General features: G+C 56.9%; 1 protein-coding gene across 6 annotated transcripts; it reads left to right on the top strand.

The window, feature by feature from the left end:
* The first annotated feature begins 266 nt into the window (after positions 1-266).
* Positions 267-8,966, top strand: Mfsd2b (MFSD2 lysolipid transporter B, sphingolipid). Of its 6 annotated transcripts, none has more exons than XM_063231742.1 (14): positions 433-932; positions 2,701-2,826; positions 3,953-4,077; positions 4,435-4,558; positions 4,842-4,920; positions 5,005-5,126; positions 5,704-5,794; positions 5,871-6,013; positions 6,397-6,480; positions 6,714-6,794; positions 6,966-7,075; positions 7,285-7,431; positions 7,759-7,935; positions 8,369-8,966. In XM_063231742.1, the coding sequence occupies exons 1-14, from the start codon at positions 741-743 to the stop codon at positions 8,412-8,414; spliced, it is 1,647 nt and encodes a 548-aa protein (XP_063087812.1). In that variant the 5' UTR covers positions 433-740; the 3' UTR covers positions 8,415-8,966. The 6 variants fall into 6 exon arrangements, with proteins under 6 accessions (XP_063087830.1, XP_063087812.1, XP_063087832.1 ...); XM_013155721.2 differs by having other exon boundaries at positions 439-932; positions 5,892-6,013; XM_063231760.1 differs by lacking the exon at positions 6,397-6,480 and having other exon boundaries at positions 267-932.
* Positions 8,967-14,040: the final 5,074 nt, after the last annotated feature.

The following is a 14,040-nucleotide window of genomic DNA, read 5'->3' as shown; positions in this document are numbered from 1 at the left end:
CCTCCTGCTTCCCGGTGCTGGGACTACAGGCCAGCACCACCACGGTGGCCTGGCAAGCCATTTCTAAAACCGCCATATCGTACCACCACCGGTGCAGCACATTTTTTTCATTCTGTAGTCTAGCTTGTATTTCCAAATCCTAAAAAACAACTGTCTGCCTACTATGAAGATTGGCTTTGCTCTTTTTATTTTTATTTTTATTTTTGTTTTTAGATGGAGGCTCGCTGTGTTCGGTAAACTCATTAGGTGGCCTAGAAAGGCCAATTCGCAGCGATCCTCCTGCCTCAGCCTCCCAAGTGTGGGGATTACAGGCGTGTGCAGCCCCAACGGGGTCAGGTTGCTCCCTTGAAATGGTTTGTGGGACACAGGTGACACAGCTCAGCGGCACAGCGCCTGCCTGGCGAGGGCGAGGCCCCGAGTTTGATCTCGGGTACAGGGTACAGTGTACAGGGAGCGCGCCACTGAGTGAACGTACTGCCTTTGGCGCCGCCTCACACTGAGGTCTCCACGCCCTTAAGGGGCCGCGTCGGGGCTGCAAGCCCGCGCCGCCCGCCCCGCGGAGTTCCGGCGGCCGTGGGCAGGGTCGGGCTGCTGCGCCCCGTGCGCCCCCGGCCAGCGCCGTTGGTGACACCCGCTCCCCAGGGCCGGCGCGGGCCGGGCGGTGCGGGGCGTATCTGCCCTTCGTCCGTCCGTCAGTCTGTCTGTCTGTGGGGCAGAGTCCGGACGGCGGGGCTGCTGGGATGGAGGAGCGCGCGGGACCCGGCCCGAACCCGGAGCCGGACCCGAACCCGGAGCCGGACCCTGACCTGGAGCCCGACCCGGACCCGGACCCGGAGCCGGACCCGGAGCGGGACCCTGACCTGGAGCCGGACCCACATCCAGAGCCCGGCCCGGACCCGGCCACCGCCGCGGCGCTCTTGGCGCGGGCTTCGGTGAGCGCGGCCAGCGAGGGCGAAGGGCAGCAGGCGCGGAGGACGGGGCGGCCCGGGCCGGGCAGGGCCTCGGGGGGCAGGGCCCGGGCTGCGCTCCATCGCCGAGGCCGGAGGACCGCCGGCACCGCGGGCTCCAGGCCACCCCGAGGCTCCCGGCCCAGGGAGGTTCGAAGCCCGGGTGCGGTGGGGGCAGAGCCCCTCGGGGGCGGCCCGCCTGGCCTCCCGGCTTTGGGGTTGAAATAACCGTGGGGGAGCACGCAGCCCGCCCCGGGCGGCTGCTGGGCAGGAAGCTTGCGCGGCGCGGATAAAGCCTTATCTGCGCGCCCTCCCTCCAGAGCCCGCGTGGCTGCAGATGGCTGGGCAGGCGCAGCCCTGACCCCCACCGCGCCCCGCGGAGGATGGGGGCTCCCGGTGTCCTTGGAGAGATGACGCTGTCCGGGTTGGGTTTGGGGACACCCGCACGCTGCAGCCCCGGCTCGCCTCCCGGGTGCCACAGTCACAGGCAAGAGACAGCACTGTCCGGGGACCAGCAACGGCCAGTGTGTGACTGTTTTTTTGCTCAAAGTATATTTTGAGCATTTACTACCAACCTCCCATTCCAGGTACGGGAGGCACACAGGTCACGGAGGCTGCCCCCCGAGTTTCTGTCCCGGTAGGGAGAGGTGGGAAGTAAAGCAAGATGCACCAGACAGGACCCAGCCGTGACAGGGACTGGGCAGTGGGGAAGAGCCCGCGAGGCGATGGCAGGAGTGCGCGGCACTCCAGTCATCCAGGAGCTTCCTGGCACGGAGGAGGTGGGAAGTGGGGTGCTCTCGCTGGAGAGGTGCTGGGAGTGCGCTTGGGGCTGCCCAGGGCCTCCTGAAGACCGTGGTGAGGACGCGGGATCATTCAGACTAACAGCAAGAGAGCAGGAGACACGATCTGATTCCTACTGAAAGCTCCCTAGCGGGCATCGTGGGGTGTGCCCTGGAATGCCAGCCCTCTAGAAGGTGGAGGCAAGATGACTGAAACTTCCTGGGAAATTTAGAGACCTAACAGGACCCTGTCACAAGCCAAGTGGTGGCACGTGTCTGTAATTCCCGCTCTTGGGAGGCTGAGGCAGGAGGAGTGGTCAAAGCCGGCTCCGTGGTGAGGTCAAGGCCAGCCTGAGCTACACAGTGCGACTGTCACAAAACAGGACCATCTAAAGAAGGGCTAAGGATGTCACTTAGCGTGAAGGCCCCGAGTTCAATCCCAGTACTGCCCTGCCCCTCTAAAAAAAGCTCAACTTGCCAGCGAGGTTGTATAAAATGAAACCAGACGCACAGAAGCCACTGACAGATGAGAAGGGGAAACTGGAAAAGACAGTCCAGAGTGTGCCCAGGCTTTGGGCCTGAGCCCGGAGCGGGCCAGGGGTGGGCTCCACAGTGGGGTGGACGCAGGCTAGGTCATGACCACTCTGAGCAAAGATGCTCGTCAGGCAGCAGGCATGTGAATATATACATTTTTCTCTCTTATTCCCCTTCAGGTCCATAAACATTACTTTTTTCTTTCTTGGGGGGTAACAGGGATTGAACTCACGACCTCGCACTTGCCAGGCAGGCACTTACGCTGCTGAGCTAAATCCCCAGCCCAACATTACTTTCTGTCAGTGATAAACAGCCTTCAAGGCAAAGTGGAGCAAAGAGGTTTCTGAAAAAGTCCACAAACACCCTCCAGTCTGGGGGCTGCTGGTGAGGAGGAGCTGCTTGTGTCTGTGGGTACAGGGCTGTTGCCATGTCTCCTCCAGGACAGCAGAGCCAGCCGCCTCTCGTTCTGCACCAAGATGTGCTATGGCTTCGGGGGCATCCCCAACCAGGTGGCCACCAGTGCCACCTCCTTCTACCTGCAGCTCTTCCTGCTGGACGTGGCCCAGGTGAGTGTGGGCAGCAGCCCAGGCCAAACTGGCATCTCCCCCTGCATCTGATCATCCCCTGCCACTACCCTTGGTGGACAGCCTTTGACCCAAGCCTCAAAAAAACCCAAGTGTGACAGGCAGCAGCCTCACAGGTGTACACCGCGGGCTGCTCCCAGCAGGAGAGAAGCAGTGCGAATGCCCTGCAGTAGAGCAGCAGGTGAACAAAACGGTATTAACCCGCACAGCCGGCCCTGTGCACCTATTCAAACGCATGTCCACCAGCCGACTGCAGACAGCACTGTCAGAAATGCTAGTAGTGTGGCACAGTATGTAAAGTGACCTCCTTTTCACAGAACAAGATGGGTCCCAGATGTGTGTACATGGGTACGTGTATGCACGTGTCTAGACACAGTTAAGACAAGTTTGGAGAAAACTTAAGGATATATGCCCCGATGTTAGTGTTGGCTGTAGGATGGCATGGTGGAGGATAGAAGATAAGCTAGAGTAAATTTTTAAACTGGGCATAGTGGTGCACGCCTATCATCCCAACACCTGGGAGGCTGAGGCAGGAGGATCACTGCAAGTTTGTGGCCACCCTAGGCTATGTAGTGAGTTCAAGACCAACCTGTACTGTGGAATGAGACCTTGTCTCCAAAAAAATTTTTTTTTGAAATAAGGTCGTCATGATTTATTTAATGATACTGACCTGGTCCCTTAACATAAAATTGTAAATGTCAAACTCACAGAAAGACTTGCATGAAAGGATGATCTTCATACTGCTTCTGCAGGCCTGGGGATTTAGCCCAGTGGTGTAAGTGCCAGCCTGGCAAATGCAAGCACGAGGTCGTGTTTGATCCCTGGTACCAAAAAAAAATGCTGCTTCTGCAGTTGCTTCAGGATAATGGGATCTCAGCTGAGCTGGGCTTAATGGTTTTCTGTATCCTTTGAATTTTTTTAAATGAGTGTATGGTTCATGTAGTCGGAAAAATCAATTCATTATTTGTGAACCACAGTTTGCCTCTGTCAGCTGGGCAAGGGAGGCCTATGGGTGAAGGGTGCAGGTGAGTTTGCTCCACAGGTGACAGGGCAGGGTGGTGATGGGGTGCTGGTGGGATTCCCAGGACCCCCTCCCCCCGGGTTTCAGATCCCGGCTGCTCAGGTGTCCCTCGTGCTGTTTGGAGGCAAGGTGTCCGGGGCAGTAGCCGACCCCGTGGCTGGCTTCTTCATCAACAGAAGCAGGAGGACAGGATCTGCACAGCTCATGCCCTGGTGAGCAGCCCCGGGGGCTTCAGGTCCAGGAGCCCAGCTCCAGTTCCTAGGTCATCTTTGGTCATGACCTGTCTCAGTGGACGCTGGGGATCGAGCCTGGATGGTACCAAGAGGGTCAGGGAGGGCCCGAGGGCAGGCTTGGGTCACCCTTACCAGATGGCACAGGGCCTGCCAGGTCTGCAGGGCTCGAAGGCTCAATGGCGTGGAAGGTCTCTGAGCGGACGTGAGGCCTGCGTATGACCCCATCCTTAACACGGGGAGCTGCACCCCAACTGCCCCTCGGTGACTCTCACTGCCCAGCCTGGGTGGCGCAGGGCCCGTCCCGGCGCTGCGCTCCACGTCGGCTGTGCTCCCCAGGGTGCTGGGCTGCACGCCCTTCCTCAGCCTGGCCTACTTCTTCCTGTGGTTCCTGCCTCCCTTCTCCAGCCTGCGAGGCCTCTGGTACACCACGTTCTCCTGCCTCTTCCAGGCCCTGGCCACGGTAAGCAGGCAGCCTCCTTTCTTGGGCTGGGTTCGGATGGACCCTACTGCTGGCGATGGTTACTCCTAGGAAAACCACAAGTCCACTACCGTTGCCCACTCACGGGTGCGTGGGCACTGATCATGAGCTCTGCCAGCCTGTTTGATCCTCTGACTCTGAGGTTCAGATGACCAGGAGAGACAGACCACCCACTGAGTGCCAGCCTTGGATAGAGTGGGCATGGGTCTCCATGGGGCAAAGAGGGGTGGCAGGGACCACCCTAAGGTCCACCAGGCCACCCCAGTTCTTCCAGGTGCCCTACACAGCGCTCACCATGCTGCTCACCTCGAGTCCTAAGGAGCGGGACTCTGCCACCGCATACCGTGAGTGCAGCCCAGGGAGGTGGTGGGGGGAGCTACCCCCAGAACCTGGTGGCTGGCTTGGTCATCTGTGTGCCATGTCTCCAGGGATGACAATGGAGATGGTAGGGACACTGATGGGAGCCACCGTCCATGGGCTGATTGTGTCCGGTGCCCACAGGTCCAACCACTGTGAGCTCCCTGGGCCTGCTGCTGTGTCCCCGGACGCAGTGAGTACTCACAGCGGCTGCCACACCCTCTGAGGTTTTGGGTGGTTCACCGTGCCCTTATTTCTTCTCTGCCCCTCTAGCCAAGAGCATGAGCCCACCCCTCTGTAACCCTGCAGGCAGGAGTGCAGCTGAGGAGAGAGCTCAGTGGCACTTCTCCAGTCCTTAGTGCCACACAGGCACCTCTCAGAGGCTCTGGCCACTGCAGGGCGGCTCCTTGCCATGGGCCCAAGGATAGAGGCATACCATTGCAGGCCCGAGGACTTGGTGGAACAGAGCTGCTCACCTCCCAGGGTCCAGGGCCAGAGAGTCCCCACACTCCTACCTTGGGGCCTCCTGGTACTGTCCTCAGATCAGGATTGCACCACCTTGATCCCCTGATGAGTGCAGGGCGCCCCAGGCTCAAACACCTTTTAGGAGCCCCTGCCCTCAATGCAGGAGACTTCGGTGCAGGCCCTGATCCTGCAGGGCAGGAGCGAAGCTGGGGCTGTCTAAACTTTTGGACTAAACTGTACTTGTCCCTCTGTGCCCAGTGGGAGTCCGCTGCCTGCCCTCAGCCCGTGTCTGTCCTGTCCCCCAGGGCCGCCTCTACTCCATCGCAGCTGCCGTGGTTGCTGCAACTTACCCGGTGTGCGTCAGTCTGCTCTGCCTCGGTGTCCGGGAGCAGCCAGGTACGGAGGTGGGGTGAGGCCATGGGAGCCGGGAGCTGGGGCCAGGGCTCCTCCTGGGGCTTTAAACTCTGCCAAGGCGTTCCTTCCTGTGTTACAGGCCCTGCTGACCCGGGCCCAGGCCACGGCCTCGGCTTTCTGACTGGCCTGGGTCTCACCACCCGACACCCACCCTATGTGAAGCTGGTGGTCTCCTTCCTGTTCATCTCAGCTGCTGTGCAGGTACTGCGGCGGCTGACTCCACCCTGGCCCCGCAGGCCCCACGGTGGCTCAGGGTGCTGACCTACCCACGCCACAGTCAGCCTTGAGTTTTACAGCAGGAAACAGGCTGGAGCCTCGAGGAGGGAACTGGGTGGGGCTCCAGGGAGGCCAAGGTCCTAGGAGGCTGAGGGTGTCCAGTCACCCCAGTCTCAGCTGTGCAAGGGATGACGGTGGGCAGGAATGGGGTTATCCCTATGCATCCTTTGGGGGAGGTGACAGCACGATGGTGGCCGCAGCCTGAGTTGGAGGTCCCAGAGGAAAAGCCAGGCTCGAGGGCCCGCCCTTGCCCTTGCCTCCTGAGTTGCTGTCCTGTGCCTGTGTCCGCATCCTGTCCATGCCCTCAGGTGGAGCAGAGCTACCTGGTCCTGTTCTGTACCCATGCAGCCCAGCTCCGAGAACACGTCCAGGGCCTGGTGCTGACTGTCCTGGTGAGGGGCTGGCTGGCGGGGGCCAGGTCACTTAGGGGCCTCAACCAGGGTTCCGAGTGACCAGAGTTCCAGTGCTCAGCGTTCTGGACTCTGCTTTGGCCACAGTCACTTGCTATAGCTCAGCACACACTGTGGCCGGGCTCAGTTACCTGCCCTGGCCTGAGCCGGAGGTTGAGGTCCTGGGTGTGGCACTGGCTGCAGGGCCCTGGCACAGTGACACTATCTCCTCTCAGGTCTCGGCTGTGCTGAGCACCCCACTGTGGGAGTGGGTTCTCCAGCGATTTGGGAAGAGGCCGTCGGCCCTTGGCATCTGTGTGAGTGCGACAGGAAGGGAGGCTGGGGCCATGGGGGTGGGAAACTGGCAGGGAGGCTCCCACGGGGCTGCAGCGCTTGGCTTGGGCCTCACTGTTAACCAGTGGTCAGTGGGTGTGTGGTGAGCAAGCCAGGGCGTGGTGGTGGGACAGCGCGTGCATCTGTGTCCCCAGGTGATGGTGCCTTTCTCCATCTTGCTGGCTGCTCTGCCCACAGCATCCGTGGCCTATGTGGTGGCCTTTGTCTCTGGCATGAGCATTTCTGTGGCCTTGCTGCTCCCCTGGTAGGTCGGGGCAGGTGGGAGAGGGGCTCGGCCTCAGAGGCCCTGGGAGAGGGCACCCACGACAGAGCCATCGGCGTGGCAGGAGCACACGTGCTGCTGTGTGCGGGCTGGTCCTGGGCCGAGGGAGCCAGCCCGGCCTCTGTCCCTAGAGAGCTCCAAGCTGCCGAGGTCCAGGTGACCGGCAGGGCTGACCCACACCTCTGGCCCAGGTCCATGCTTCCAGACGTGGTGGACGACTTCCAGCGGCAGAGCCAGCACCACGGCCCCGGCCTGGAGACCATCTTCTATTCCTCCTACGTCTTCTTCACCAAGCTCTCAAGCGCGTGCGCCCTGGGCATCTCCACCCTCAGTCTAGAGTCAGTCCCAAGGCTGGGGAAACCCAGGGGCACAGGAGCCCGGCAGGGTGGGAAGCAGAGGGCAGAGCCGCCACCCTAACCGGTGCAGGCCCCGGGTGTCTGGGCACAGCCGCGCTCTGTGCCGAGTGGGGAGCCACCCCCACTTCTAGGGCACACGGTGAGGGGCCTTTCCTGGCCGGCGCCCCCTGCGGAAGCCCGAGCTCGTGGTGTTCACAGCTCTCTGAACTCTCCAGTGCCCCCCACCCGCCCTCGCCATCACTTGGTCCAGAGTCCAGGAGCAGGAGGGGCACACAGCTGCCCCTGACCGGGCGGGGCTTGTTTCTCCAGGTTTGCGGGGTACAAGGTGGAAGCCTGCAAGCAAGCGGCCGAGGTGGTGGTGGCCCTCAAGGTCCTCATCGGTGCCGTGCCCACCTGCCTGATCCTTGTGGGTCTGTGCGTCCTCATGGTCGGCCCTGCTCCCTCAGGGCAAGAGCCGGACACTGCCCGGCAGCACCGCCTCCACAGGTGGGCACCGTGCATCCTGTAATGGGCAGGGCCATCGACTCGGGGACTGCCAGCCTGCAGTGTGCTGCCCCAGCGGGCAGTCCCGCCTTGGGGGGCTGCTCCCTTAGTTTCGGGTCGCCATGTGCTTCCAGGTCTTCTGTTCTCGCCCCTGCCCAACTCGTGGCCTCCTCTGAAACACCTTGCGGATGGAGGTGCATGCAGACCCCTCTGGGGCCCCTGTTCATCAGGGGCTGCCACAGCTGCCTCCGTCCGGCCCACCTGCCTTCGGACGTGGGCTCCTGTTAGCCACGGCTTCGGTCTCCATGAGCCCCACGTCCGAGGTCCCCGGGCTGCGCCCCTGACGCTGGCCTGGTGCTGTGGTGCTGTGCTGCAGGCTGTGCGCCCCGCCGACCCCTCACCGCATGCTTCCCCTTCGCTTTTTCTCTTCCCACAGGAAGAGCAGCCTCAGCCTTGTGTCAGATTCCAGAGGCCTCCTGTGAGCCAAGCCTCGGAGTGGAGCGGGGCGGCTCCTGGGCCCCAGGCTCTGTGCCCATCTCTTGGCGCCCATCTCTTGGTGGTTTAGTGCAGGCACGTGACCATCCTTGGTGGCCGGGCTCCAGGATGCCCGCCTGACATCTGCCGGCGGCCACAGCGTCTCTGGCCTGTGACCCTGAGCACAAGGCTCAGGCCTGTCCAGCACCCTGCGGCACCATTCCTGCAAGCAAGAGCCTCTGCCAGGGCGGCCTAGAGACTCCTGCAGGGAGGGACAGACAGACTGCTGAACACCCAGAGGCTGCGGCATGAGGAGACAAAGCTGAGGACACATGGGGTGCAGAGATCCAGAGACCAACCTGGGGGGAAAGAGGGCACCGCAGGGGGCTGAGGGCCAGGTGGTGCCCAGCCCCCGGCTCCGTCACAGGAGTTAGCGGCACTTCTTCTAATCAGGGACAGAGGCTGGCACAGGCCACCAGAGGTCACGTGTTTCACCAGCACAGGCGCTTCGTGTGGCAGTTTTTCTTAAACTCTTATTTTATTAAAGCACAGAAACTGGAGTCTTCTTAAGGCCATGTCTTTGGGGAAGAAAGATCTGCCAAGGTTTATTTTTTACAACACAAGTTTAAGGGAAACGCCAAAGAGCATCTGCAGAGCCGCTGAGGAGAACAGCGGGGCGTCCGGGGCCCCTGCCTGAGCCCCGTGTCCCCAGTGCAGGGCCTCGGACCAGCGTCAGCACCTGGGAGCAGGCTTCCTTCTTGCCTTCGCCAGGACACAGGTGGTGGCTCTGAGTGAGCTGGGCCTGGGGGTGGGTGGGGACGCTCCAGAAGGCGTCAGAGGAACTGCTGTGGCCACACGATCAGAGTTTGCTGAGCGGACAGGACGATGTGTGGTCACCCACCTCCTAAACAGAACCGGCTTCACTGGTGCCCAGCTTTTCCTCCAAGCTGTCTGCCGTGCCACTCTCACCCGTCCCGGCCAGCCCGCTGTCCAGCTGCTGCACCTGGCCCCAGCAGGAGGAGGCCAGGGGAGGGAGAGGGTGGGACTGCAGATGGCTTCCTTTTTTTTTTTTAAATATTTTTGAGACAAGGTCTCGCTATGCAGTTCAGGCTGGCCTCGAGCTCACTGTGTAGCCCAGGCTAGCCTGGAACACACAGCAGTCCTCCTGCCTCAGCCTTCTGAGTGCTGGTGTGAACAGATGTGCACCACCACGCCCTGCTTGCTTCCGTTTTTGTCATAACAGGCTGGCTGACTTGTTTAGCAAACTGGAGCCTTGTTTTTCCAAGGACTTTCGTGTTGGAGATGGTGCGGCCATGTGGGCCCAGCGGACCCTGAAACCCTGGGCTGCTACTTTAATCTCCTGAAGGGCTGAACATTTCTTTTTTTTTTTTTTTTTTTTTTTGCATCAGGAATGGAACTCAGGCTGGTGCTGGGTTAAGTGGATGACATCTGCGTGTGCCGGGCAAGGGCACCTGTGGCGCTGTCAGTCTTGGGGAACACTCTGCCTCGTACCCTGGCTCGCCCGCCTCGCCCACCTCGCCCTCCACCTGCGTCCTTCTCTGCTGTGCCTTCAGGGCATGGGCAGTGTGCTCTGACTGGCCAGGCTTCTGTGGGGTGGCCGCCTCAGGGAGCGCCCTTCAGGCTCTCACCTGATACAGCCTCATTCTCGAGCAGGAAAGGTGTCTGACAGCCACCTGACACTTGGGAGCCAGGGGTACACAGTAGTGCACACCTGTTATCCCAGCACTGGGGAGGCTGAGGCAGGAAGACTGCTGTGAGTTTAAGGCCTGCCTGAACTGCACAGCGAGATCTTGTCTCAAAACAGAAAAGCTACAGCTATAACACTACTTGACCTCAGGATAAACTACACAAACAGAGTGTAGCAACCAAACCAGCCTGGTAAAACACACATAGATCAGTGGAGCACAAAAGAGCCCAGTGTGTATGTGGGCCAATTTCCCAAGATGAGTACAATTATCATGTATTACAAACGCATACTAATAAAAATGTTTTTTACAAACCCAGAAATAGGGGCTGGGGATTTAGCTCAGCGGCATAAGCACCTGCCTTGCAAGCAGGCTGTCGTGAGTTTGATTCCTGGTACTGATAAAAAACAAAACAGAAATGAACCCACACATTTAAAACCAACTTTTTATTTGAGATGGGATCTTGAGATGGGCTATGTAGTCTAGGCTAGCTTTGAACTCACGATGCAGCCCAGGGTGCCCTCAAGCTCATGGCGATCCTCCCCCCTCAGCCTCTTGAGAGTTGGGATTACAGGCCTGTGCCACCACACATTGGACTTTGACAAAGGTGCCAAGTACACAGAATGAGGAAAGAATAAGTCTCTTCAATAAATGGTGCTGGGTGTTGCAGCCGTTGAAGCTGAATACACGGGCAGGACTGGGTGTGGCCTGGGCATGGCTGACCGGAGAACGAGGAGACACCTCAGGGGCAAGATAGGCCACAGCTGAGGCCACCCGGAGACTTTCTGGATCGTTTTCCTTAACTAGCATCGTCTGTTGCTCTGAGGGTCCTGCTCAGGTTTCCTCCATTGTCCACTCAACTCCTTGCTTGTTCTGATTAAACATGGGCTGCCCAGGGTCAGCCGGCTGGCTAGCAGAGTTAGGAGCTCTGCAGAGGATTTCAGTCCTCTTGCAGCCCTGGGACCATGCCGTGTGTCTCATTCCTTTGGGACTTTGCTGTGCACTTGTTTGGAGGACTGGAGATCTAGGCGCAGACTTCAACAGCTGGGAAAACTGGACCTCAATTTACAGAGAATAAAATTAGCTGGTCGTGGAGACACATGCCTGTAATTCCTGCTCTCTGGGAAGCAGAGGCAGGAGACTCAGAAGTCCAGTCTGGGGAACTTTGTGAAACCCTGTCTTCAAACTAAAAAAAAAGGTGTGTGTGTGGGTGGTATGTAGCTCACAGTGCAAAGGTCCTGGGTTCAGTCTCTAGTACTGAAAAAATACACACATACGAAGTGTAAGACTTGGTACCATCGAGCAGCTAGAAGAAACGGCAGGGGAATGCTTCGTAACCATTATGTGGCTTGAAGATCTTAATATTAATATATATTAATATTAATACTCATTGAGTTCTACATGCCTCACTTAACCATATGTCAAATTCTTCTTCTGTACCAGGAATTCTTCTGTCATGGTATCTGTGAACATTTTTTTTTTCTGTCTTTTTCTTTTCTTTTTTCTGTCTTTTTCTTTTTTATCGGTACCGGGGATCGAACTCACGACTGCCTGCTTGCAAGGCAGGCGCTTATGCCGCTGAGCTAAATCCCCAGCCCCTATGAACATTTTTTTACTGTCATTTGTGGTATCTCCTACTTATTCCTTGACTCCAATCCATCTTAAGTTATTCTTCTTTGCCTAATCTAGCACCACTGGAGTGATTTCTCTTGGCTCCTTGCTATTTTTGAGAAATCTTTCTTTTCCTGGTCGCTAACTGCAAGCTTATCTTCAGTCTCTGAGATCCTGTCCTCACATCGGCCTAATCGGCTTCAAATACTTTCAGTGGGGTTTTTATTCTCCTGGATATCTGCTTGAATCTGCTTTATGGATTCCATTTCTTTACTGTACTGGGCCATCATAATTTTCTTAACATTGTCTATTTTTTTGTCTGTGTCTGCTCTAACGTCGTAAGCATGGTATGCATTTTAGTAATCTCTGTAGTCATCTGAGAGGTTGTTTCTGATTTCATCTTTCCAGAGCCTCATTCAGCTGCTTTGTTGTTTCCACTTCCGAGAGGCCTGGGGGTGCTCTCAGAGTGTCCCAGCTCGCTGTCCCCTGGATTTGCCTTTGGGGAGCTGGGTGTCTGGGGCTGCGTTTTGCTTACCTGTCTTCTCATTTCATTTTCTCTCTTACTTTAGTTTATTCCTGGGGTGATGCTTGTAGGTTGTCTATGGTGGGTTGCTTTTTTGTAGTATGAGGGAACCCGCAGGTGATGATTCCTTGTCTGAGGTATCTTCCAGGTGTAGCTGGTTTTTGGGTTTTGAGTCTGTTGGAAGATCTTACCTCTTGGGGCTGGGGATTTAGCTCAGTGGCATAAGTGCCTGCCTGCAAGGCAGTTGTGAGTTCGATCCCTGGTACTGATTTAAAAAAAAAAAGATCTTACCTCTTTAGTCTGTTGGAAAAGTCTGTGAAAAGAAGTTGCTTGTTTGGTCTAGTTCCTGGTTCTTTGGTACTGTGCCAACCATATTTTGTGTGACCTTTAGTCAATCTCAGTTATGAAATACCAGGTCCAACAGCTGTTTAGAGCAATTATGTCAATTTTGGCTACTGTGGTACCAATAGCATCAAACAGCCTAGAAAACAAGAAACTGAACCCTTAATTTTCCACTTTTAACTGTATGAATCACATTTGCGAATATATAACAAAATCTAGTATGGCTGGGGCTTTAGCTCAGTGGTACAAGCGCCTGACTGGCAAGTGCAAGGTCATGAGTTCTGTCCCCAGTGCCCCCACAAAAAATACTATAAACAATAAAATAAAATCATAAATATTTACCAAAAAAAATCTAAAAGCAGAAATTATATGCATTAAGTCCTTTAATATGTCAATTTTGCCCTCAGGGGTTCAAATTTATAATGGATTAAGGGTAAAACAGAGAAGTGGAAGAAGAGAATAAGGTTGGAGGACAAAGGGGGATCACAGCAACTTTGGGGAACTGGGGAGGACTGAAGGAAGCGAGAAATGGAAGAGGTAAAAAGCACAGAGCCACACCCACAAAAATGCTAGAAACCAGGTTGACACGCATATAAAAACAACGAAGGAGAAGCAGAAAAAAAAAAAAAAAAGAAAAGAGAAAAACTAAAGGCCACTTCCAGGATTTCTCTGGTTTCACTAGCAGACAACTTGTGGAAAGAGTCCCAAAACATGCTCATCTGCCCAGCAAGCCAGCAGTCGCTTTCTGGCAGGGCAGTGGGTAACCTCAGCAGGCTGCCCCGAGACCACTCACTGGGCTTGCTGCCACCCCAGCAATGTCCGTGGTCTGTGCCCGATGGGAGCTGCTGGAGGGAGCTGGCAGCAGTTCTGGCCCAACTCCAAGGTGGCTCCGGCTAAGTGCTCTCTCCTGCGGGAGGACCGAGTTCTCGGCACTAGCCGCCTGCCAGTGCAGTCCTCCACGTCCACCGCTCCCCTCCACTGCCGTCTCTCTGCAGAGGCCTCCGGGGTCAGCAGCAGTTGCCATCACCCTGGCCGTGCGTCCCCAGGCCCAAACAGCTCTTCCTGCACAGTGAGTGTCTCAGGGCACAAGCCTCTGATGACTGTGCCCTCTTCCTTGAAGTTTTTCTTTTCACACTCTCTAGGTTTCAACTCACTTCAGCTTCTTCCTGGGTCCAGACGACCCACTTCCTCCCTTCTTGTCTTCTCGATATTCCAGGGTCTGGGCAGTGACTTTCAGAGAGACCGTTTTTCTGCTCCACAGGTTTTAATAGGTAGACCTTGGAAACAACCTAAATGCTCATCGACTGAGGAATAGATAAAAAAAATGTGGTCTTTTTATACAATGGAGCACTACTCAGCCGTAAGGAAGGGTAAACTAGACTTTTATAGGTAAATGGTCGCAACAGTTATACTACTGATTTCTCTAAGTTCACTATAGAGAACGATTTGTGC

This window comes from Cavia porcellus, unplaced genomic scaffold (assembly GCF_034190915.1).
Source record: "Cavia porcellus strain 051 isolate PalLab524CR breed Dunkin Hartley unplaced genomic scaffold, mCavPor4.1 scaffold_1, whole genome shotgun sequence".
In the NCBI taxonomy this organism is placed as follows: domain Eukaryota; kingdom Metazoa; phylum Chordata; class Mammalia; order Rodentia; family Caviidae; genus Cavia; species Cavia porcellus.
Note: the sequence above shows the minus strand (reverse complement) of the source record. Positions and strands in the feature narration are given on the sequence as shown.